Source organism: Macaca nemestrina, chromosome 8 (genome assembly GCF_043159975.1).
Source record: "Macaca nemestrina isolate mMacNem1 chromosome 8, mMacNem.hap1, whole genome shotgun sequence".
Lineage (NCBI taxonomy): Eukaryota > Metazoa > Chordata > Mammalia > Primates > Cercopithecidae > Macaca > Macaca nemestrina.
Window position 1 is genome coordinate 146082489 of NC_092132.1, and position 24160 is coordinate 146106648.

General features: G+C 49.3%; 1 protein-coding gene across 4 annotated transcripts; it reads left to right on the plus strand.

The window, feature by feature from the left end:
• Positions 1-4806: 4806 nt before the first annotated feature.
• LOC105491186 (nei like DNA glycosylase 2) lies at positions 4807-24144 on the plus strand. 4 transcript variants are annotated; one of them, XM_011757356.3, is made up of 5 exons: positions 4807-4958; positions 6927-7066; positions 16718-17070; positions 20018-20214; positions 22759-24144. In XM_011757356.3, exons 2-5 carry the CDS (start codon positions 6929-6931, stop codon positions 23067-23069), a joined length of 999 nt encoding a protein of 332 aa, XP_011755658.1. In that variant the 5' UTR covers positions 4807-4958; positions 6927-6928; the 3' UTR covers positions 23070-24144. The 4 variants fall into 4 exon arrangements, with proteins under 4 accessions (XP_011755658.1, XP_011755661.1, XP_011755659.1 ...); XM_011757357.3 differs by lacking the exon at positions 4807-4958 and adding an exon at positions 5550-5831; XM_011757358.3 differs by lacking the exon at positions 4807-4958 and adding an exon at positions 5837-5950.
• The last annotated feature ends 16 nt before the right edge of the window (positions 24145-24160 follow it).

Genomic DNA, 24160 nt, shown 5'->3' on the forward strand with positions numbered 1-24160 from the left:
GCCAACATGGTGGAACCCCATCTCTACTAAAAATACAAAAAATTAGCTGGGCGTGGTGGCGGGCGCCTGTAATCCCAGCTCCTTGGGAGGCCGAGGCAGGGGAATTGTTTGAACCCAGGAGGCAGAGGTTGCAGTGAGCCAAGATCACGCCATTGCACTCCAACCTGGGCAATAGTGCGAGACTCTGTCTCAAAAACAATAAATAAATAAATAAACAAACAAACAAACAAACAAACATTGATGTCTTGAGTCTCAAATGGAAAGCAGTGTCGTCATTGTGTCCCAATTAATAAGGTTTTTAAAAAAATGGTTCCAAGAGGCTGGGTGCGGTGGCTCATGCCTGTAATCCTAGCACTTTGGGAGGCCGAGGCAGGCAGATCACGAGGTCAGGAGTTCAACACCAGCCTGGCTAACATGGTGAAACCCCATCTTTACTAAAAATACAAAAATCAGCTTGGGCCTGGTGGCGCGTGCCTGTAATCTCAGCTACTTGGGAGGCTGAGGCAGGAGAATTGCTTGAACCCAGGAGGCAGAGGTTGCAGTGAGCAGAGGCTGCACCACTGCACTCCAGCCTGGCAACAGAGTGAGACTCTGTCTCAAAAAAAAAGGTTCCAGAATTATACATCCAAAGAGCATTGTTCCTCAAAGTAGCCTTGGAAACTAAACTTCTTCCAGAAGACAAACTGCTAGTGATTGGGCAGTTAGCACCCCTAAGTTTCCAACAGCTGGCCTGAGAGACTGAATGGAACAAAGAAAACTGAACTCTGCTAAGGAAAGGAAGCCCAGATTGAGATACCGTGCCTGACTCATTTACAAATCATGTCGAGTCTCGAGACCATCTGGTTCAAACCCTTTTGTCTCTCAGTCAAGGGAACTTGCCCCAATCCATAGAGCTGGTGTATTCATTGACCAACCACCCGCAATGGAAGGCCATGGGACCGACCTAGGGTACGCCCTTGCAGTTAATGCGCCTACCATGTGGGGGCGCACGTGTTCTCCCTTTCAGCTTCCACTGCAGCCTGAGTTTTCCAGCCGTCAATCCGTAAGCAGCCCCGAAATGCTGCCAGCAAAAATCACCTGCTGCTTATTGAACACGACTGCATGTCAAACGCTGCTAGCAGCTTTCGACAGCCGCAGGAAACACTTCCATATTCCCCCACTCACGTTTTGCACACAAAAAAGATATGGCCCACGGATTTTAAGTCGCTTGTTGAAGGTCACAGAGCTAGTACGTGCTAATCAGGGTTCAAACAACATCTATTTCACTCCTGAATCCGGGCTTTTATACCCCACTCTTGCGTCTCCTAAACAGTGGAAATCTACAAGCCGGGAAGCCCTGCCCAGTCTGGGATTAGAAGGCAGTCCAAGAGGAAGTCCTTCAGTGTCTTTCTAGAAGTTGAGGAGAATCCTTGGTTCCAAATTCTCCCAACTTACACGTAATGAAAGAAAGACCTAGAGACATCGGGGAATAGGGCTTACTGTCCACGGCCACATACCCCAAAAGAGGGGCAACTGGAAGAACCTCCAGAATCTCGCTCAGCCCCTGCTCCCATGACTCCTAGAGCCATATGGACCCTCCCGGTGTGCTTCAGAATCCCCAAACTCGCAGCAGCAGTTCAGTCCCTTACAGGATCCTAGTGTTTTTTCTCTTTCACTCCCTTCCTTGCATTCTTTGGGGCGCCTGTATTTTAATCTATTTTCATGTGCATTACAACTCTAGCTCTGTTGGAAAAAAATAAGGACACAAAGGCAGGGGGAGCAATGGGTTCCACGCCTCTTAGAAAGCTGGGCGCCGATCCTTTCCGAGCTGAGGCGCACTTCAGTGGGCTTGGAGGTTGCCCCACTCCAGGAGGCAGACAAATACTACTACTACTACTAATAATAATAATACAAAGAATAATTACTAAAACATTTAGTGATTGCTATATACCAGATCCAGTGCTGGAGACCCAGTGCAGTGACCAGACCCAGTGCAGTGATGGAGGTGAATCATTTCAAGAAATCCCACAGGGGCCAGGTGTGGTGGCTCAGGTCTGTAATCCCAGCACTTTGGGTGCCTGAGGAGGGGGCATATCACCTGAGATCAGGAGTTCGAGACCAGTCTGGCCAACATGATGAAACCCCATCTCTACTAAAAATACAAAAATTAGCAGCATGTGGTAGCAGGTGCCTGTAATCCCTGCTACTTGGGAGGCAGAGGCAGGAGAATCACTTGAACCTGGGAGACGGAGGTTGCAGTAAGCCGAGATCGCACCACTATACTCCAGCCTGGGCAACAGACTGAGACTCTGCCTCAATAAATATATAAATAAATAATAAATCAGTGAAGTCATTATTTGCAGATGAAGAAACTGAGATACAGAAAGGGTGAGTTGCTTGCCCAGGCTCTCCCAGCTGAGTGGTGGGTCGTGGACCCAGGCAGCCTGGTATGGGAGCAGGTTTCTAGCCACTCCTCTGTGGAGTCACTCTTCCAGGCTGGCCTTTTCCAGGCAGATTATTCAGCCTTTTTGCCTTATAATGATGATTGCATATGCTTGCACAGCACTTGCATGTACTTACAGTTTGTGTGTGTTTCCTAGCTAATATCTCATTTAATCATTCACTCAACATGGATGAATTGAATCATTCACTCAATTTGTTGAGTGTCTACCAATCGCTGTGCTCTAAATTCTTGCTGCTTGTCAAAATGTAGCCCCTAGGGCCGGGCGCGGCAGCTCAAGCCTGTAATCCCAACACTTTGGGAGGCCAAGATGGGAGGATCACCTGAGGTCAGGAGTTCGAGACCAGCCTGGCCAACCTGGAGAAACCCCGTCTCTACTAAAAATACAAAAATTAGCTGGGCATGCTTGTACGCACCTGTAATCCTAGCTACCTGGGAGGCTGAGGCAGGAAAATCCCTTGAACCCAGGAGGCAGAGGTTGCAGTGAGATGGGATCGCGCCATTGCACTCCAGCCTGGGCAACAAAAGTGAAACTCCATCACAGAAAAAAAAAAAAAAAAAAATGTGGCCCCTAGATCAACAGCATCAGCATTACCCAGCAGCTTGCTGGAAAGGCAACATCTTGGGCCTGGTATAGACTTTAGAATCTGCATTTAAACAAGGTTCCCAAGGGATTCATAGGCACATTGAAGTTTGAGAAGTGTGGCTTTGTAATATTTCTATAACACCATTTAATAGATATCCCATTTAATGAATAAAGTCAGAGATACTGTGACTTGCTTGTATCCCCAAAACTAATAATGAAGCAATATATGCAAAGCGCTCACAACAGTGTTTTGCACATAGTATGTGCTCAATGAACAATAATCATCATCTGATTTCCAATTGCATAGCCCCTTGGCCTCAGAAGAACCCCTTTAGGCACCAGGCATTCATTCCACCAGGTGAGGTGAGAATTATGGCTATGGCTTCCCTCCCAGTTCAGCCAGTCTACAGAAAGGGAAGCTAGGGGTTCCAGAAGCTACCATTGTGGTGAGCCTGATCTATAGCAGGGGCATCCTGGGAGGGGTGGGGACATTATTCTCCAGAAAAGGCTAGATATAGAAAGAGGGGGACCAGAGGCTCTCCAAGGGATGCCTCCTGCAAACCCCATACCCTCCAACCTCATCCCCTCTGCCTCCAGATGCCTTTCTAGATGAGAACCTTATGCCCTAGGCCTCCCCAGGCCTCCCTCTCCTCACCTCCTGCCCTAATCTGTTCAGTAGGTGACCCCTGTGGGAAGGCCACTTGTACCGTCCCTCTCAATCAGTAGGACACAACTATGTCTCTGACGGTGGTGGGCTGGGCTTGTCTCCCTGTGCTGACCAAGTCCTTCCCCAGGGCCCCCTCAGCTACGGTCCATGGTGACTTCACCCCAGCCTACTTCCTGAACACCTGCTGGGGAGTTCCTCAAACTTTCCTCCCAACTTCCTGGAAAGCGCTGGGGAGTTCTCCTTCGAGAACTAAAGACAAGAAAACATGTATCTTTAAACAGCCTATTGTTTTATCTTTTATTCTTTGAAATAAAAAATTTAATACACAAATATTTTAAGCAAAATTTGCTTATAGTAAAAATTCAAGTAATAATATCCAAATAATAGAAAGCAAAAAAATCCCACCCATTCAACATTTCAAGAGTCTTGACCACCTGTTTCCCTTGCACCATACTTCATTAGGCTCGGAGGCAAAGCACAACCCACCGAAAGGCTTGCCATTGTGGGAACACCCAGGCTGTCCCATTCCGACCCACTGGCTAAGAGGGTTAACTTTTCCCGACAACTGTCTCCTTGAGACAAGAAATGTTCCAAAAGGGCCGGGTGCGGTGGCTCACGCCTGTAATCCCAGCACTTTGGGAGGCCGAGGCGGGCGGATCACCTGAGATTAGGAGTTCAAGACCAGCCTGGCCAACATGGTGAAACCCGGTCTCTACTAAAAATATAAAAATTAGCCGGGCTCCAGTAAGCCCAGCTACTCGGGAGGCTGACGCAGGAGAATCGCTTAAGCCCAGGAGGCCGAGGTTGCAGTGAGCCGAGATGGCGCCATTGCACTCCAGCCTGGGCGACAGAGCGAGACTGTCTCCTCCGCCAAAGAGTATCTCTTCAATGTTAGTCTCAGCCTGCACCCTTCTTCCACCGCGGCTTTCACTTCCGACCCTGTAACGCAGCTCCGCCTCCAGAGACCCCCGGGACAGAACCCCTCGCCCACCCACAAGTGAGCAGCCTCGACCCGCGTTCCAGGGGATAAGCCCCGCGCCTGCGCGCACCCCGGGGCGTAGCTACGAGCCCAGCCACTGCCTTCAGGCCGGAGTCCACGCCCACTTAGGGGAGGAGCCCCGCAACCTCCACCTACAGGGGCGTCCCCGAGGAGGACTTAGCCTTTGTGGGCCGCTTCCCCGGGAAATCTCCGCCCCCAGCTGGAGCGGCTGTGCGGGCTGCGCAGCGGTGCTGGGTCAGGCCGAGGTGCCACCCACCCGGAGCCGGTGAGTGCAGCCGTCCGCTCTCCGGTAGATCTGCGGCCTCGCGGAGTAGTCGGGAGGGGACAGGAAGGGAGGGCGGGCGCGGGGCCCTCCTCCGTCTCGGCAGCCTGCGGAGGTGCTGCCCACGTCTGGAGGACCCCAGTGACCCTCAGGCCCGCGTTTGCGCCCCTCTCCCCACACACCGAGTCAGAGTTGGGAAAGCAGTGGTCTTAGACCCCCCTCGGGCACTCGGAAGAGAACGGCGAAGACACCCCTCCCCTTCCCTGGCTGGCGCAGAGCCAACCTCGAGCTCCTCGGTAGCCCGCGGGCAGGGAGGGCCCGAGGATGGGGCGCGGCATCCGCAGACTCTTCGAAGCCCCTTCCGCGTCTCATCTGGTTTGTTTTTTTGTTTTTTTGTTTTTTGTTTTTTTTTGATGCGGAGTCTCGCTCTGTCGCGCAGGCTGGAGTGCAGTGGCGCGATCTCGGCTCACTGCAAGCTCCGCCTCCCAGGTTCATGCCATTCTCCTGCCTCAGCCTCCCGAGTAGCTGGGACTACAGGTGCCCGCTACCACGCCCGGCTAATTTTTTGTATTTTTTTTAGTAGAGACGGTGTTTCACCGTCTTAGCCGGGATGGTCTCGATCTCCTGACGTCGTGATCCGCCCGCCTCGGCCTCCCAAAGTGCTGGGATTACAGCCGTGAGCCACCACTTCCGGCCCCGCGTTTCATCTTTCAAGGCTGTTGCAGAGGCGGCTTGCTTCCCACCGTCCATCTCCATAAAAATCCCTACAGGAAACATGCCCACGTGTCCAGAGCTTTTAAGGACTTGGTGCATTTCAGACGAAGGCTTTTCCAGAAGCTTCCGCGTAGTAGAGGATCAGGCTTCCAACTGGTTATGGTCAGCAGCGTTTGGCACGTCTCCTTCCAGCCTGGAGGTTGTGTGAGGATTCCCTGTAGAGTGTCTCGAAAGCCTGCTGAGGGGAAATAGAACCTCTCAGTGAATCGGCACCAGCGAGTGTAAGATGCACGTTATTGAATGTGTTGCTGCCGAAACTATGAGAATGCTCAGATTGTGAGCCATCCCCCTTTCTGAGATTTTAAAAGTATTCTAAACTGTTTTTTAGGATCACTGAAATATAATTGCTACCATGTGCCGGATATCTACTTAGTTCTTTTCGATTTTCATCATAACTTATAAAGAGGCTGGTGCAGGAACAGGTGGTTAGGCAGCTGCCCTGGCTGAGACTGGGGGTCTCCTCTGCCCTAGCAGCCCAGGTGTAGACCACTCAGACTCTTATGTAGGCAGCTCTCAGTGGACGGGGATGATTTGGGGCAGGGAGAGTAGAGGTGGCCCTGGGAGCCCTGCATGGTCATTAAAACAGAACCACAGCTTTTCTCAGTGATCAGAGATAACTGTCTGAAGTTAAGCTGGGCTTAACTACATGGCTGGGAGTCTCACTTATGATTCTGAGCTCTGTCCGCATATTGGTCGTCCCGTGCACACCTCCCCCATGTGAGTGGTCGGTGGTCCTGGAGGGCAGTATCCAGTCCCTTCAAAAGTGGGAAATCAGGCAGCAGCAGTGGGTCAGAATGGCTGTTTTTTTTTGAGAGCGGGAGGAGGGGGCGCAGAGAAAGTCAGGAGGTGTTAGAGGCTCACAGTCCAGGCGAAAAGTAACAAGGGCCAGCTCCTGGTGTGGCAGTGGCCACTCAGGAATAAAGTGGATGGTGCCCATGATGTGCTGCCTAGCACACTGTTGGTGCTTAATAAGTGTTTGCTGCATGAAGAAGGGTAAGAGGGGCTGCCTTTACTGCTAAGTTTGCCACACCCTGCCGCAGCTGGTCTTCTCTATGATCTGACCCCCTTGCAGCCACACTCCCTTTTTGGCCATATTTGCTCTTAAATTTAGTTGGCAGCAAAAATGGCGGCGTGGTTAGAGATGCTAGAGATAAATGAGCTAAATCCGTGGCCTCTTTTGCCCATTTCTGCCCACAGGGATGCCAGAAGGGCCGTTGGTGAGGAAATTTCACCATTTGATCTCCCCCTTTGTGGGCCAGCAGGTGGTCAAGACAGGGGGCAGCAGTAAGAAGCTACAGCCTGCCGGCCTGCAGTCTCTGTGGCTCCAGGACACCCAGGTGAGGCAGTCCTCCTCTGAAGAGCTGGCTCTGTCGCACATCCTGCGCCTCCCCTAGGATCTATCCCCACATGTCTCAGGGTGTCACTTCCCTGAGTCCGGAACCACCAAGCTCGGACTCCATGCAGCTCCGTCTTTCAATCTCATGTGTCTCAGCCGGAAGTAGATCTTGCTGTGGACTGTAGAACTGTAAAGAACATGTGTACATGAGCTGGAGACCCTGATTCCAGAGGGTCTGGAATGCTTCTGTTCTCTCCAGCCACAGCTGATGGGCACCTTTGGCTGGGAACTGTGTTCAATTCCCCTGAGCCAGCGGAGAATTAAGGAAAGAGCAGAACCGGCTAGGTGTGGTGACTCATGCCTGTAATCCCAGCACTTTGGGAGGCTGAGGCAGGCGGATCACGAGGTCAGGAGTTCAAGACCATCCTGGCCAACATGGTGAAACCCCATCTCTATTAAAAATACAAAAATTGGCTGGGTGTGGTGGTGGGCGCCTGTAATCCCAACTACTCGGGAGGCTGAGGCAGGAGAATCGCTTGAACCCGGGAGGCGGAGGTTGTAGTGAGCCGAGATAGTGCCACTGTACTTCAGCCTGGGTGACAGAGTGAGACTCTGTCAAAAAAAAAAAAAGAAAGAAAAGAGCAGAACCTTCAGATCTAGGTTAAAAGCAGCTCATCCTTCCAGGGGCTCACGGGGCTCCCTGTTTTCTGACCCCTGCCTCCCTCTCTAGCCTTCTTATCCTGCCCCAAACCTGTCTTCTGATCGACGGAACTGCCTGTAGCTCTTGTTAGTCTTTCTGTCCGTAGTTTTGACTTGCTGCCTCCTGCTCAAGCACTTCTTCCTTTTTCTCCCAACTCTGCCCCTGTCCCCTCAGTTTATAATGGTTATTCCTGGTCTTCCAGCTTCCACTTGGCCACTGCATCCTCAGAGAAGCCTGCCCTGTCTGCTTTACGTGGGGAGGAGACTCCATCTCTGTGCCTCCAGGACATCGTGTACTTCCTCCCTGTTCTCCTTCCCTTTTTACTGCGTTGTTCTGCTTGTTGAGGGGCGAGGACAGATGCAGAGGGCAGGGGCTGCTCCTTGCCTGTATTGTGCCCCTAGCACCTAGCTGAGTGCTGGCACATAGGAAGCACGGGGCGGTGCCTGCGGATGAACTCATGAGCTCTGCTGCTGCTTAGCCGTGTGCTCTTAAGCACGTTCATCTCTTAGCTCTTTCTTCTATTGTAGAATGGAGATAAGCCATTGACCTCTTAAAATTGTTTTAAGTAGACTTTATGCCTGGCACATAATGGGCACACCATAAGTACTAGTTCCCTTTCTTGCATCTTGCCCTCACCCCCCACCCCTGCAACACATACACACAGAGGTTTTAAAACTGTTTTTTGTTAGAACTGGAAGAGATCTTGTAGCCCTTTACCCATAGTTGATTCCTTTGGAGACTGAGGCTCGGAGAAGGGAGTACTTAGCACAAACTTAGGTGGCTGGCAAGGAAAAGGTGAGATCCCAGGACCCCATGGCCTCCAGGACTGTGGCCTGTTTGTACACACTGTCCTGCGAGGTTTGCAGGGGCAGGATTATGTCTCTTGTCTCTGGATCCCCAGCACTTACCAGGGTGTCTGCCGCAGAGCTGGCTGTAAGAGAATATATCGCAAGTGGGTGGGTGGACAGATGGATGTGCAGTGAAGGAACCTGTAGACGGGACTGGGAGCTTCTTTCCCAGTAAACCAAGCAAAAGCCCATGTTGCAGGGAACCTAAGGTTGCAGGGAACCTTGGGGGCTGCCTGGCAGTGCTTTGAAGTGAGCGCCCTTCCCTGCTTCTCCCTGTCGGTGGATCCCTGACGCTAGGAACTTAGAATTGCATTGAGAACATAGGGCCTGTGTCGACGCAGGCCACACTATTAAGCTACACTAAATGGGGAGGGCAGAGCACATGATGAAGGCCCAGGTAATGGCCCTGATAGGAAGAGGTCCCAGTGGCCTGGAGATGATGCGCGGGAGGTAGGACTTGAGTTGGGCCTTGAAGGCTGAAGGATTTTGGTGGACTGAAGAGGGAGGAAAGGGCATTTCAGGCTTGAGAAGCAGTTACAGGCAGGCTGATGGAGGTAGAGTGAGCAGGACAAGTTGATGAGGCAGGAGAGAGCTTGGCTCCACCCTGTGCCATCTGTTTGTCTGGCACATCCTTTCCTTGTCAGCTCTCCATTTTCTGTATCAGGAGTCGTATTGGATTACTCGTAACAGACTGAAAAAAACGACTGCTACAACTCAGGGTTTCCCCCTCCACTCCGGTAATGGAACAGTCCAGGGTGGTATAGGAGCAACATTGGAAAACAAGCTCCTTCCACTCTCCCCTTCCAAGACTGGGTAATTTATTAAGGAAAGAGGTTTAACGGACTCACAGTTCTGCGTTGCTGGGGAGGCCTTGCAATTATGGCAGAAGGCGAAGGGGAAACAAAGACACATCCTACATGGTGGAAGGCAGGAGAGCTTGTGCAGGGGAATTACCATTTATAAAACCATCAGGCCAGGTGCAGTGGCTCATGCCTGTAATCCCAGCACTTTGGAAGGCAGAGGTGGGCAGATCGCCTGAGGTCAGGAGTTTGGGACCAGAGTGGCCAACATGTTGAAACCCCATCTCTACTAAAGATGCACACATTAGCTGGGCATGGTGGCAGGCACCTGTAATCTCAGCTACTTGGGAGGCTGAGGCAGGAGAATTGCTTGAACCCAGGTGACAGAGGTTGCAGTGAGCTGAGATCGCACCACTGCACTCGAGCCTCGGCAGCAGAGCGAGACTCCATCTTAAAAATAAAAACAAAAACAAAAACAAAAACAACCATCAGATCTCAAAACTTATTTACTATCACGAGAACAGCCCCCATGATTCAATTACCTCCCACTGGGTCCGTCTCATAACACATGGGAATCATGGGAGTTATAATGAGATTTGGGGACACAGCCAAACCATATTATTCCACCCCCAGCCCCTTCCAAAGCACATGTCCTCACATTTCACAACCAATCATGCCTTCGCAACAGTCCCCAAAAGTCTTAATTCATTTCAGCATTAATTTAAAAGGCCACAGTCCAAAGTCTCATCTGAGAAAAGGCAAGTTCCTTTCACCTATGGGCCTGTAAAATCAAAAGCAAGTTAGTTACTTCCTAAATACAATGGGGGTACAGGCATTGGGTAAATACACCTGTTTCAAATGGGAGAAATTGGCCAAAACAAAGGAGCTACAGGCCCCATGCGAGTCTGAAATCCGGCAAGGCAGTCAAATCTTAAAGCTCCAAAATGATCTTTGACTCCATGTCTCTCATCCAGGGCACGCTGATGTAAGAGGTAGACTCCCACGACCTTGGGCAGCTTTGCCTCTGTGGCTTTGTAGGGTACAGTCCCTCATCCTGGCTGCTTTCACAGGCTGGCATTGAGGGTCTGTGGGTTTTCCAGAGCAGGCTGCAAGCTGTCAGTGGATCTACCATTCTGAGGTCTGGAGGACAGTGGCCCTCTTCTCATAGCTTTACTAGGCAGTGCCCCAGTGGGAACTCTGCTCCGGGGCTCTAACCCCGCATTTCCCTTCTGCACTGCCCTAGCAGACGTTCTCAATGAGGGTTCCACCCCTGCAATACACCTCTGCCTGGACATCCAGGCGTTTCCATACACCCTCAGAAATCTAGGTGGAGGTTCCCAAACCTCCATTCTTTTTTTTTTTTTTTTTTTTTTTTTTTTTGAGACGGAGTCTCGCTCTGTCACCCAGGCTGGAGTGCAGTGGCCGGACCTCTGCTCACTGCAAGCTCCGCCTCCTGGGTTTACGCCATTCTCCTGCCTCAGCCTCCCGAGTAGCTGGGACTACAGGCGCTCGCCACCTCGCCCAGCTAGTTTTTTGTATTTTTTTTTAGTAGAGACGGGGTTTCACCGTGTTAGCCAAGATGGTCTCGATCTCCTGACCTCGTGATCCGCCCGTCTTGGCCTCCCAAAGTGCTGGGATTACAGGCTTGAGCCACCGCGCCCGGCCCAAACCTCCATTCTTAACTTCTGAGCACCCGCAGGCTCAACACCACATGTACACCGCCAAGGCTTGGGGCTTGTACCCTCTGAAGCAGCAGCCTGAGTTGTACATTGGCCCCTTTTACATTGGCACCATTCTGGGGTCTGGAGCACAGTGGCCCTCTTCTCACAGCTCTACTAGGCAGTGCCCCAGTGAGCACTCTGCCCTGGGGCTCTAACCCTGTGTTTTCCTTCTGCACTGCCCTAGTAGAGGTTCTCAATGAGGGCTCTGCCCCTGCAGCACACCTCTGCCTGGACATCCTGTTGTTTCCAACATCCTCAGAAATCTAGGTGAAGGTTTCCAAACCTCTATTCTTAACTTCTGAGCACCCGCAGGCTCAACACCACATGTAAACCACCAAGGCTTGGGGCTTGTACCCTCTGAAGCAGCAGCCTGGGTTGTGCATTGGCCCTTTTTAGCCATGGCTGGAGGGGCTGGGACACAGGGCACCAAGCCCCTAGGCTGCATACAGCAATGAGGCCTGGACCTGGCCCAGGAAACCATTTTTTCCTTCTAGGCATCTGGACCTGTCATGGGAGGGGCTGCCATGAAGGTCTCTGACATGCTGTGGAGACATTTTCTTTGTTGGCTTGGTGATTAGCATTTGACTTCTAGTTACTTATGCAAATTTCTGCAGCCAGCTTGAATTTCTCCCCAGAAAATGGGTTTTTCTTTTCTACTGCATCATCAGGCTGCAAATTTTTCAAACTTTTGTGCTCTGCTTCCTCTTGAATGCTTTGCCACTTAGAAATTTCTTTCACCAGCTGGGCGTGGTGGCTCATGCCTATAATCCCAGCACTTTGGGAGGCCGAGGCAGGCAGATCACAAGGTCAGGAGTTTGAGACCAGCCTGGCCAATCTGGTGAAACCCTGTCTCTACTAAAAATACAAAAATTAGCCAGGCATGGTGGCAGGCACCTGTAGTCCCAGCTACTCAGGAGGCTGAGGCAGGAGAATCACTTGAATCTGGGAGGCAGAGGATGCAGTGAGCCCAGATCATGCCACTGCACTCCAGCCTGGGCGACAGGGTAAGACTCTGTCTCAAAAAAAAAAAAAAAAGAAAGAAATTTCTTTCACCAGATACCATAATCATGTCTCTCAAGTTCAAAGTTCCATAGATCTCTAGGGCAGGGGCAAAATGCCACCAGTCTCTTAGCACAGCAAGAGTCACCTTTACTCTAGTTCCCAACAAGTTTCTCATCTCCGTCTGAAACCACCTCAGCCTGTGCCTTATTGTCCATATCACTGTCAGCATTTTGATCAAAACCATTCAACAGGTCTCTAGGAAGTTCCAAACTTTCCCACATTTTCCTGTCTTCTGAGCCCTCCAGACTGTTCCAACCTCTGCCTGTTAACCAGTTCCAAAGTTGCTTCCACATTTTGGGGTGTCTTTACAGCAGTGCCCCACTCCGGATACCAGTTTACAGTATTAGTCTGTTCTCATGCTGCTGATAAAGACATAACCAAGACTGGGTAATTTATAAAGGGAAGAGTTTTAATGGACTCACAGTTCCACATGTCTGGGGAGTCCTCACAATCATGGTGGAAGGCAAAGGAGAAGCAAAGGCATGTCTTACATGGCAGCAGGCAAGAGAGAGCATGTGCAGGGGAACTGCCCTTTATAAAACCATCAGATCTTGTAAGATTTACTATCATGGGAACAGCATGGGAAAAAACCCACCCCCATGATTCAGTTACCTCCCATCAGGTCCCCCCAACAACACATGGGAATTATAGGAGCTAAAATTCAAGATGAGATTTGGGTGGGGACACAGCCAAACCATATCATACATTTTATAGTCAGTGATGTCCGGTCATCAGTTGATGGACATTCGGATTGTTTCGACTCTTTGACTTCTATGGATAATGCTGCGGTGGGCATTCACGTGCAAGCATTGGTGTAGACATATGTTTCCATTTCTCTTGAGACTATTCCTAGGAGTGAAATTGCTGGACCATATAGTACGTTTAACTTTTTTAGTGTCTTCTGTAGTGTTTTCCAAAGCAGGTGCACCATTTTATCGTCCCTCCAGCAGTGTATGAGGACTAATCCTTCCATTTTTAACCTCTTGCCATAGCACCTGGGGCCTATCTCCAGCTCACCTGGGTTCAGGGTGGGTAGGTTCCCTGGGTTGCCTCTTCCTTGGGGTCCCCCTCTGCTGCAGCAGGGGTCTCTGCTCTGCCTCGTCAGTTACCCTTCCTGTGCCTGTTCCTCATCTTCTGGAGGGAATTTGTATCTCCTGTCTGCTGCTCCTCTTGATTTAAACCCTCTAAACCTCCGAGGGTTTAGAGCTCTTTGGTTCCTATAGCGGGTTTGTTGGGAGCAGTGCTAACAGCGCATGCCCTAGCTGCTGTGTCTGACCAGGAGCTCCCCCTCCCAGTATGGGGTTTCCGCCTCTGCGTTCAGGTGTGTCCCCTCAGCTGGGGACTCCCTGTCTCCTCTGCCTTCCACTCTTCTTGTGAAGCCCAGCCCAGGTAACTGCCAGCTTCCCCTCATGCTGTAGACTCTTCTTCTGTGTGCTACCTCTGCTTCTACCCACACTTTTCTTTTCTTTTTTTTTGTACAGATGGGGGTTTCACTTTGTTACCCAGGCTGGTCTCGAACTCCTGGGCTCAGGCAATCCTCTTATCTTGGCTTCCAGAGTGCAGGGATTACAGGCATGAGCCACTGTGCCTGGCCTACCCACACTTTTCTCCATGCTCTTGTAGTATCTGTTTTCATACTTGTCCCCCCGCCCACCCCCACCGCCTTTTAAATTTTTTTTTTTTTTTTTTTTGAGATGGAGTCTCGCTCTGTCGCCCAGGCTGGAGTGCAGTGGTGCAATCTCGGCTCACTGCAAGCTCCACCTCCCGGATTCACACCATTCTCCTGCCTCAGCCTCCCGAATAGCTGGGACTACAGGCGCCCGTCACAGCGCCCGGCTAATTTTTTTGTATTTTTAGTAGAGACGGGCTTTCACCATGGTCTCGATCTACTGACCTCGTGATCCGCCAGCCTTGGCCTCCCAAAGTGCTGAGATTACAGGCGTGAGCCACCGCGCCCACCCGCCTTTTAAATTTTTTTTTAAATTGTGATGAAAAACACATAACAAAATTTACTGTCTTAACCATTTTAAAGTATATAGTTCAGTAATGTTAAGTATATTCACGTTGTGTAACAGTTTGCCTGAACTTTTTTATCTCCCCAAGCTGAAACGCCATACCTGTTGAACACTAACTCTCCTTTTCCTCCCTTCCTGCAGCTCCTGGCAATCGCCTTTCTACTTTCTGTCTCTATGAATTGTACTCCCCCAGCTACCTCATATCAGTGGAATTATACAGTTATACAGTATTTGGAGTTTTTTGGACTGGCTTATTTCACTTGGTATAAAGTCCTCAAAGTTCACCCATGTTACAGATAAGGGAACATTGGAGATTGTTGTAATCTATTTTTGCTGCTATTACAGAATACTTGAGACTGGGTAATTTATAAACAATAGAAGTCTATAGAGCTCACAGTTCTGGAATCTGCAAAGTCCAAGGGCATGGCATTGGCATCTTGCCGTGTCATTTGCAATGGGCATTATTCCATCCGGGAGCTCAGAGCCCTATGGCCTAATTTCAAAGGGGCCGTCTCTTACCACTGTTCCATTGGGGATGAAGTTTCTGACACATACTTTTTGGGGAACACATTCAAACCATTGCAGAGCCTTACTCATCTGTTTGCCCTTGGAGCCTAGCACACTGCCAGGCACATTGAATAAGCTTAATTAATGATTAGCGAACTGAAGTGGCTGCAATGTCACAGGAACCTAAAAGAGGGACAGTAGAAATTGCCATAGTTGGAGAGGGTATGAGGACATCTTGACCTAGATATTATTGACCTAGTAAATCTTTTGATCATCATGGGCATTTGACAGTTATTTTCATCAGAATTATATCAACATTGGTGAATTTATACCAAGAAATATTTTCTGCAGCAGATTCTATTATGCTCACTTAAATCCTTGCTCAATTTTTTTTTATGTAGGTCAGTTAAACCATTTCTAATACGTAGCAAATAACAATCTGTGCTCAGATTTACAGATAAGCTATTCTGGGATTATTTCGAAAGGTAATGCTCTTTTGTGTAGAGGATTTCAAGATTAATTTGTATGCTAATTAACAAGTAAAGATCGTATCAGAACAGTGATCTTTTTTTTTTTTTTTTTTTTGAGACAGAGTCTCGCTCTGCCGCCCAGGCTGGAGTGCAGTGGCGTGATCTTGGCTCACTGCAAGCTCCGCCTCCCGGGTTCACGCCATTCTCCTGCCTCAGCCTCCCGAGTAGCTGGGACTACAGGCGCCCGCCACCTCGCCCGGCTAGTTTTTTTGTATTTTTTAGTAGAGACGGGGTTTCACTGTGTCAGCCAGGATGGTCTCGATCTCCTGACCTCGTGATCCGCCCACCTCGGCCTCCCAAAGTGCTGGGATTACAGGCTTGAGCCACCGCGCCCGGCCCAGAACAGTGATCTTTAAGCACAGACCTGTAAGCGGTCAAAAAAGTGACACAGGCGTTTCCGGTATTAATGCCAGATGCTTTGGCTTATACTCTTTGAAAGACAGCCCGAATTTCAGGCTGTGTAGAACCGACACATCCTGGAATCTAGACATACATACTGCATATCAGGAGGTGTAACATGAAAATAAACTCAAAGCAAAGGCTGGGTGTGGTGGCTCATGCCTGGAATCCCAACACTTTGGGAGGCCAAGACAGGCAGATCACTTGAGGTCAGGAGTTCGAGACCAACCTTACTAATGCGGTGAGACCCCGTCTCTACTAAATAAATAAAAATTAGCTGGGTGTGGTGGTGTTCACCTATAGTCCCAGCTACTTGGGAAGCTGAGGCAAGAGAATCGCTTGAACCCAGGAGATGGGGGCTACAGTGAGCCAAGATGGTGCCACTGCACTCCAGTCTAGGCGAGATTCCATCTGGAAAAAAAAAAAAAGAAAATAAACTCAAAGCAGCCAGAACATCCTTTAACACACATTTTCTGTATTTATTTTCTTCTACTGAAATCCTTTTCAGTGAGGTAAGGTGGGTCCTTTGCCTTGTACATTTTACAGTGGTGATTTGATTCATTGGTCAATTTTTGTTTCACTATCTAATTTTTATTGATTACAGTTTTCTTATTAAGTCCAATGCACTGGTGGAGGGGGTAGCGTGGGGTACCCAGTTTTATAGTGTGCTGTCTTTAGCTGCTCTGTGTGTGCATTCCCATGCACTACTTATTTCTGGCATAGAAAATGTATTATGAATGGAATGAAGGAATGACAGCTTATGTTCATTTCTTAGCTACTGCATGGAAAAATTGGGAGCGATTCCCCTCAGGTTGTCCAGGGTGGTCCTGCCATCTAGCATGGGTCAGTTTCCTGCCAACCAAGTCTACTTGCTCCCAGTCACTTTGAAAACCACATGCGAACTGCTCACACCACTGGAGCAAAAGAGCAAAAGGCAGAACCCCAAGACTCCATTTGGGAAGGCTCCCTGCGAGGGGCGAGAAGGAAGACCTTTGCTATAGGATAAATATCTGCATTCGCCCGTTCCCCTCTGGGTCTGTAAGGCTTAGATCTCTGTTCATTTTTTCTAGGTCCATGGAAAGAAATTATTCCTTAGATTTGATCCAGATGAAGAAATGGAGGCCCCTGGCAGCAGCCCACCGCCAGAGCCTCCACAAAAAGAAGCGCAGAAGGAAGGGGCTGCGGACCCAAAGCAGGCCGGGGAGCCCAGTGGGCAAAAGACGCCTGATGGATCCTCACAGTCTGCAGAGCTCAACCCCCAGGGAGAGGATGAATCTGAGTGTTTGGAGGGAGACGCCCCTGCAGGAGATGCTGGGAGGTGGCTGCGTGTCAGCTTTGGTTTGTTTGGCAGCGTTTGGGTGAACGAGTTCTCCAGAGCCAAGAAAGCCAACAAGAGGGGGGACTGGAGGGACCCTTCCCCGAGGTAATGGTGTGGCCATCTGATTCTCAGGGGCTCTGATAGTCATAGGGCCCTGCTTGATGGGGTTTGGGACTTAAGCAGTGGGGTCACACTGAGGACGTCCAGGCTGCCCCCCACGGCCCTGCTGTCTTGGGGAGAGAGGCCACCTCTGTATCTACCAGTGACAGGAAGTAGACCGTGGTCTGCACGCAGGAGAGGGTTGTGCACCCAGAGGTGGCTGGGAGATGGGGAGAATTTTCCCAAAAAATGTGGCACTTGAGAGTGGACTGTCCCTGAAGAACATTTTACTGCCTGACTCCTGACTTGTGTGCTTTGAGTTTAGGGACAAGATTTTCCCAGTTTTAAGTATACTGTTTGTGTGTTTATGTTTTATTGAGATATAATTAACATACAATAGAATGCCGATCTTAAGTGTTCAGCTTGATGAGTTTTCTTAGTTTGTTTTGAGACGGAGTCTTGTTCTGTTGGCCCAGGCTGGAGTGCAGTGGCATGATGTTGGACAGGCTGGCTGGTCTGGAACTCCTGGCCTCAAGTGATCCGCCTGCCTCCGCCTCCCAAAATGCTGGGATTGCAGGCGTGAGCCACCATGCTTGGCCCCAGTTTTTAATCTATGAATGTTGAGATCAACATTTTGTGCATAAAACTCTAGGTTTAGGGTCATATGCTCAGTGTCAATTTCCAGAGGAGTAATTGCTGCTCAGAGGGAATGCACATGCTTAGGGCTGTACATTTGATGGCCTTAGGAAAGTGCTAGTGAGCTGAAATCTCATGAATGTTAGGTTGTTTGTGTACTTCTTATCAATTTATTGAAGCCTTTGGACCGAAAGTCTGTTTGTTTTTGTGACATGTGTTGCCAGCATTGTTTGAAGTCTGTCCTCTGTCCTTTGAGCTTATGATGCCTGTTGGCATTTGGGATTTGAAATTTGTATGTCGTCAATGGTGGGTATTTTTCTTGGTTGCTCATAGGCTTTCCCTTTTACTAAAAAAAAGGTCCCTTCTACCCCCAGAGAAAGTCACATGACTTCTATTTTCTGAAGTTTTATAACTTGTAAAAATGTTTAGAACTGTAGTCTTTTTGTGTGGCATGATGTAGGTACCATAGGATGCTTTGGGCTTCTGTGGTCCAGAGATTTTGGGCTCACATGACTGGAAGTTCAGAAGGAGGGCGGGCTTTGGGGTTGCAGTTCTGAGGTTCTGACTTCATGTGATTCTCCTGGCTTTGCACTTTCCACACATTGGTTTTGTCCTTAGACGAGCAGCAAAAGGCTACTGCAGCTCCAGGATTTTATTTACACTGAAAAATCCAGAAGATGAGAAGATCATTTTTAGAAGTTCAGATGAGGAAAGTTTTCTTAGAACCTCCAGCAAACCTCTCATCATCAGGAGCCTGCCCTTTGCTGAGTCCTGGATTAGTCACCAGCTGGAGGCATTGAAATGCTCTCCACGAAGCAAGCTCACCCCTAGGTTTTCAGATATGTTGCCATAGAGTGAATGTGCATCATGCCATTATTTTTAAATCTCTGTTTACCTGGTTATGTCTCTTTTCTCATTTACATGTTTTATATTTATTTTGCTTTGTCTCTTTTTTCTTTAATAGGCTTGCCTGAGTTTTATCTACTTTGTTGGTCTTTGAAATAAATAATATTAGCTTGCCAGGCATAGTGACTCCTGTCTGTAATCCCAGCACTTTGGGAGGCTGAGACAGGAGGATCACTTGTGCCCAGGAGTAAGAGACCAGCCTGGGCAACATAGTCAAGACCCTGTTTCTACAAAAAATAAAAATAAAATTAACCAGGTATGGTGGTGCATACCTGTAGTCCCAGCTACTTGGGAGGCTGAAGTGGGAGGGTAGTTTGAGCCAGGGAGGTTGAGACTGCAGTGGGCTGTGATTGTGCCACTACACTCCAGCCTGGGCAACAGAGCGAGACCCTGTCTCCAAATAAATAAATAAATAAAATTAGCTTTATATATCCTTTCTATATGGAAAGGATATATGGAATATTGAAAATATTAGGTCAAGTGTGGTGGCTCACACCTGTAATCCCAGCACTTTAGAGGCCGAGGTAGGTGGATCACCTGAGGTCAGGAGTTTGAGACCAGCCTGGCCAACATGATGAAACCCCATCTCTACTAAAAGTACAAAAAATTAGCCAGGTATGGTGGTATACACCTGTAATCCCAGCTACTCGGGAGGCTGAGGCAGGAGAATCGCCTGAACCTAGGAGGCAGAGATTGCAGTGAGCCAAGATAGTGCCACTGCACTCCAGCCTGGTGATGCGAATGAAACTCCATCTCAAAAAAAAATTATAAGTCAAAAATGCGTCTAATATGCCTAGCCTACCAAACATCCTGGCTTAGCCTAACCTACCTTATATGTGCTCAGAACAATTACATTAGCCTACAGTTGGGCAAAATCATCTAACACAAAGCTTGTTTTATAAAATGTTGAATATCTCACGTAATTTACTGAATACTGCACTGAAAAGAAAGGTTTTATAGGTACTCAAAGTATGGCTTTTACTGAGTGTGCATTGATTTTGTACCATTATAAAATCAAAAATTAAAAGTGAACCATTGTAAGTCAGGGATGTGTGTATGTGTGTATGATCCAACCATAGAGTGTGCTCTGACTATATCAACCTCAACATCATGGTAACGATGTGGGGATGTGTGTATGTGTGTATGATCCGACCACAGAGTGTGCTCTGACTACATTGTGGTAACGATGTGGGGATGTGTGTATGATCCAGCCACAGAGTGTGCTCTGACTATATCGTGGTAACAGTGTGGGGATGTGTGTATGTGTGTATGATTCAACCATAGAGTGTGCTGTGACTATATCATGGTAACGATGTGGGGATGTGGGGATGTGTGTATGATCCGACCACAGAGTGTGCTCTGACTATGTTGTGGCAGCGATGTGTACATATGACCTGTTCTTTCTTCCCAGGTTGGTCCTGTACTTTGGTGGTGGTGGCTTCCTGGCATTTTATAATTGTCAGATGTCTTGGAGCTCTTCCCCCGTGGTCACACCCGCCTGCGACATCCTGTCTGAGAAGTTCCATCGAGGACAAGCCTTAGAAGCTCTAGGCCAGGCGCAGCCTGTCTGCATTACACTGCTGGACCAGAGATACTTCTCAGGGCTAGGTATGACTCATGGGAAAGGGGTGAGTCCACAGACTTGCTTCATGGAAAAGTCGCTCCTGTGGGAGTCACAAGACCTGAGGCCCACCCTAGTTGTGCCAGTGCTGTTGGTCTTGAGGTGCCACTTGCTTAATCTCCTTTGTTTTACTTCCCTTGTTTTTAGACTGAGGGTATTAGATCAGGCAGTTTTTAGCTTGTCTCTCGGCTTCAGAATCCACACCCTAACTGTGTTATCAGTTGTGAGCCTTCTGCCAGCAGCGCTGGAACATCGCCTCCTAAAGGGCAGGGTCATGTCTCGGGCACCTCTGTACCCTCCACAGCACAGTGCAGTGCCTGGCACACAGGAGGTGCCTGACCCGTATCTGTAGGGACTGAAGTCGTGCAGGCTACTACCAGAGGAGTGAGTGCACGTTCTAAAGGATGCTGCTCTTGGGTGGATGCACAGAGATGACTCAGTCTACACTGGGTTCTTACAAGACACGAGTGAAGAAGAGTTTCCCTCTCTCTATTGCAGTGGCATGAGCAGTGAAACCGTGAGCATTTCAGGATAGGGAGAAGAGAGGAACAATTTCAAAAATACATGTGACAGCTAATTAGCTGGACTATGAGAGCGTGCCATTCTTATTACCCACAGCAGGGGAATAATTGTGCCCAAAATTGGCTGCTGAAGCAATCAGGCAAGTTGGTGGTGACAGAGTCACCTCCATATCCAACATGTGGCTTTGCTGCCTGCTCACCTCCCCTCACGAGGGTCGGAGAAGGCCCGGTGGTGCACCAGGCACTAGCCTTGCATTTTCATGTCAGGACCATGGGAGTCCCTGTGCCCTCAGGAGCAAAGAGCCATCGGAAGTGGCTTTTTGGGTATATGTGGCAAGAGCTAATAAAGTAACAGTAGTAATTAATAATGGCCAGTGTTTTCCAAGCAGCTCTGATGTGCCAGGCACATGTTTTTGTCCTTAGTGCTGTTCCATAGGATGGTCATAGTGGGTTTCCCTTCCTTCAGATGAGGAAACTGAAGCAGAGAACGCATCTCTAGTATACGGTGCAGCTGAGATGTGAATCCAGGTATTCTGTCAACGAATTCTGGAGAGATCGATGTGTGTAATGAGGAGTGTGACTATGAGGCTCTTGGAAAAAGCAAGAATTTCCTTCACCTGCTCACTCCAAACACACAGACACTCACTTGACCTCTGTCACGCTCACCATCTCTCCTTAAGGAGATCATTGTTTAATGTCCCAGCAAGCACAGACTCAGTCCACTGCGAGTTAGGAAAGATTGCTATGAATGCCTGGTGGAGCTGAAAGAGTATGGTTGGAACATTCCAAAGAGAGTTACTGATTCTGGAAGGAGGGATCGAGGCTGGCTTCACAGAGAATGAGGCAGGAGTAGAAAAATCATAAGATAACACCTCCCCAAACACTTTCTACATAACGAGCATTATGCTTGGTATTTCATTTTATTTTATTTTTTGACACAGGGTCTCTCTCTGTCGCCCAGGCCGGAGTGCAGTGGCATAGACACAACCCACTGCAGCCTCAACCTCTGTGGCTCAAGCGATCCTCCCACCTCAGCCTCCTGAGTAGCTGGGACTACAGGTGCATGACACCACGTCTCACTAACTTTTAAAATTTTTGTAGAGACAGGCTCTCACTATGTTGCCCAGCTGGTCTTCAACTTGTGGGCTCAAGCGATCCTCCTGCCTCTGCCTCCCGAAGTGCTGGGATAACAGGCATGAACCACTGTGCCTAGCTATGCTTGACATTTTGTTTTTAATTAAAAAAAAATTTTTTTTTGAGACAGTCTCGCCCTGTTGCCCAGGCTGGAGTGCAGTGGCACAATCTCAGATTACTGCAACCTCTGCCTCCCAGTTCAAGCGATTCTCATACCTCAGCCACCTGAGTAGCTGGGATTACAGGCAGGTGCTACCATGCCTGGCTAATTTTTGTATTTTTGGTAGAGATGGGGTTCACGATGTTGTCGAGGCTGGTCTTGAACTCCTGGCCTCAAGTGATTCACCCGCCTCTGCCTCTCAAAGTGCTGGGATTACAGACATGAGCTACGGCACCAGGCCGACATTTTAAATAATAACAACAGTTAATATTTATTGAGTACTCTACATACCAGCCACTGTGCTCAGCGTTTTTTAGTGAATTCTCATTTACTGCTCACAAAAACCAGGTGAGCCATCCCTGCCTTACAGATAAGGAAACTGCAGCTAATTGAGACTGAGGAGCTTGCCAGGGTCACGTGGGTAGGATCTGCTTGAGCTGGGATTCAAGTGCAGGCAGTCAGATGCCCGACCCCTTTTTGATAGCCTATTTGCCATGACGGGCCATGCATGAGTTTCATTTCATCTTCACAGCAACCTTAAAGGTAGGAATTGTCAACTCCAATTTACAGACAGAGAAGCGGAGTCAGAGATCGCGGACCTGCCCAGGGTCCCACAGGACGTGGAAGAGCTGACTTCTGCCGTGCTAACTTTGTGGATGGTTTCATCGTGCCATGTGTCCTTTCTCCTTCGCTTACCCTCCCCTGCTTTATTTCAGGGAACATCATTAAGAATGAAGTCTTGTACAGAGCTGGGATCCATCCCCTTTCTCTGGGTTCAGCCCTGAGTGCCCCGCGTCGGGAGGCCCTGGTGGATCACGTGGTGGAGTTCAGTACAGCCTGGCTGCAGGGCAAGTTCCAGGGCAGACCGCAGCACACGCAGGTCTACCAGAAAGAACAGTGCCCTGCTGGCCACCAGGTCATGAAGGAGGCGTTTGGGCCCCCAGGTGGGTTCCAGAGGGTCACCTGGTGGTGCCCACAGTGCCAGCCCCAGTTGTCAGAGGAGCCGGAGCAGCGCCAGTTCTCCTAAGGAACTCGTGGTGCTCTTCCTGGAACCTGGCCCTTGGGGAACCTGACGTCTAAGTGTCCAGAAAGGAGGATGTAGGCAGGGATGGGGTGCAGAGGGTAGTGTATGTCGGGGTGCCAGGATTATAATATTCACCTCCCTGGAGTTATGTTGAAAGCAGAGTTTTCATAGGATTAGATTCTTTTTATCTTTTTCTAGTTCAGTGAATTCATCCTATTGAATTGCATCATAGTGAAAGATGAGAGAAATCGTGATGATGGGGAAGGGGAGAACCTCCCAGAAGGCACTGGGGCAAGGAAAAAGCAAGCCTGTGGGAAATGGCTGAGCTCCCAGCACGGCTTTGCAGGTGATGTGGGGTTTTGTTTTTGTTTTTGTTTTGAGACAGGGTCTTGCTCTGTCTCCCAGGCTAGGGTGCAGTGGCATGAGCTTGGCTCACCGCAGCCTTGCCCTCCTAGGCTCAAGCAGTCTTCACCTCAGCCTCCAGAGCAGATGGGACTACGGGCATGTGCTGTGATGCCTGGCTGATTTTTGTTTACTTTTTATAGAGATGGGGTCTTGCCATATTGGCCAGGCTGGTTTTGAACTCCTGCAACTCAGGCAGTCCTCCCACTTTGGCCTCCCGAAATGTTGGGACCACAGGTGTAAGCCACCGCTCCCAGCCAGCTCCTGTGTTTTGCTTTTGTTTTGTAACTTTGGTTGATGTTAAGGCCCTCCATTTTGGAAAGCAGGAAAACAGGTGGTTCTTTGTTTTTTTTGTTTTTTTTTTCTCTTCCCCTGGAGGATCCAGGGATGAGGATAGAGTGACCTGAGAGCAGTGCTTGGATTCAGCCTCCTGCCGGGTCCTTCCTGCTGGACACAGACACCAAGAGGCGGGGGTGGAGCAGGGAGCTGCGCCTTCCTGGGGTGCCCAGTGGTCTGTAGAGAAGAGCTGCTTGTTTCTCCTTAAGTCAGTGTGTTTGTGACTGTTGACACGTTGAACAGTTCAGGAATCAAGGGCTGTGGAGAACTCCCTCCGGTTGTTGACAACAGGTGAATGAAGCTAGAGCAGCGACATGAAAATAAAGCTCTCTGTTACTTGCTGTTGTCATCTTTCT

What these genes read in the sequence shown, in the direction of transcription:
- LOC105491186 (XM_011757356.3), top strand. Translation starts at nt 6,929, where the DNA reads ATGCCAGAAGGGCCGTTGGTGAGGAAATTTCACCATTTGATCTCCCCC. An exon ending in TGTGGCTCCAGGACACCCAG is followed by an intron (nt 7,067 to 16,717) that starts GTGAGGCAGTCC and finishes CATTTTTTCTAG; the next exon opens with GTCCATGGAAAGAAATTATT. An exon ending in TGGAGGGACCCTTCCCCGAG is followed by an intron (nt 17,071 to 20,017) that starts GTAATGGTGTGG and finishes CTTTCTTCCCAG; the next exon opens with GTTGGTCCTGTACTTTGGTG.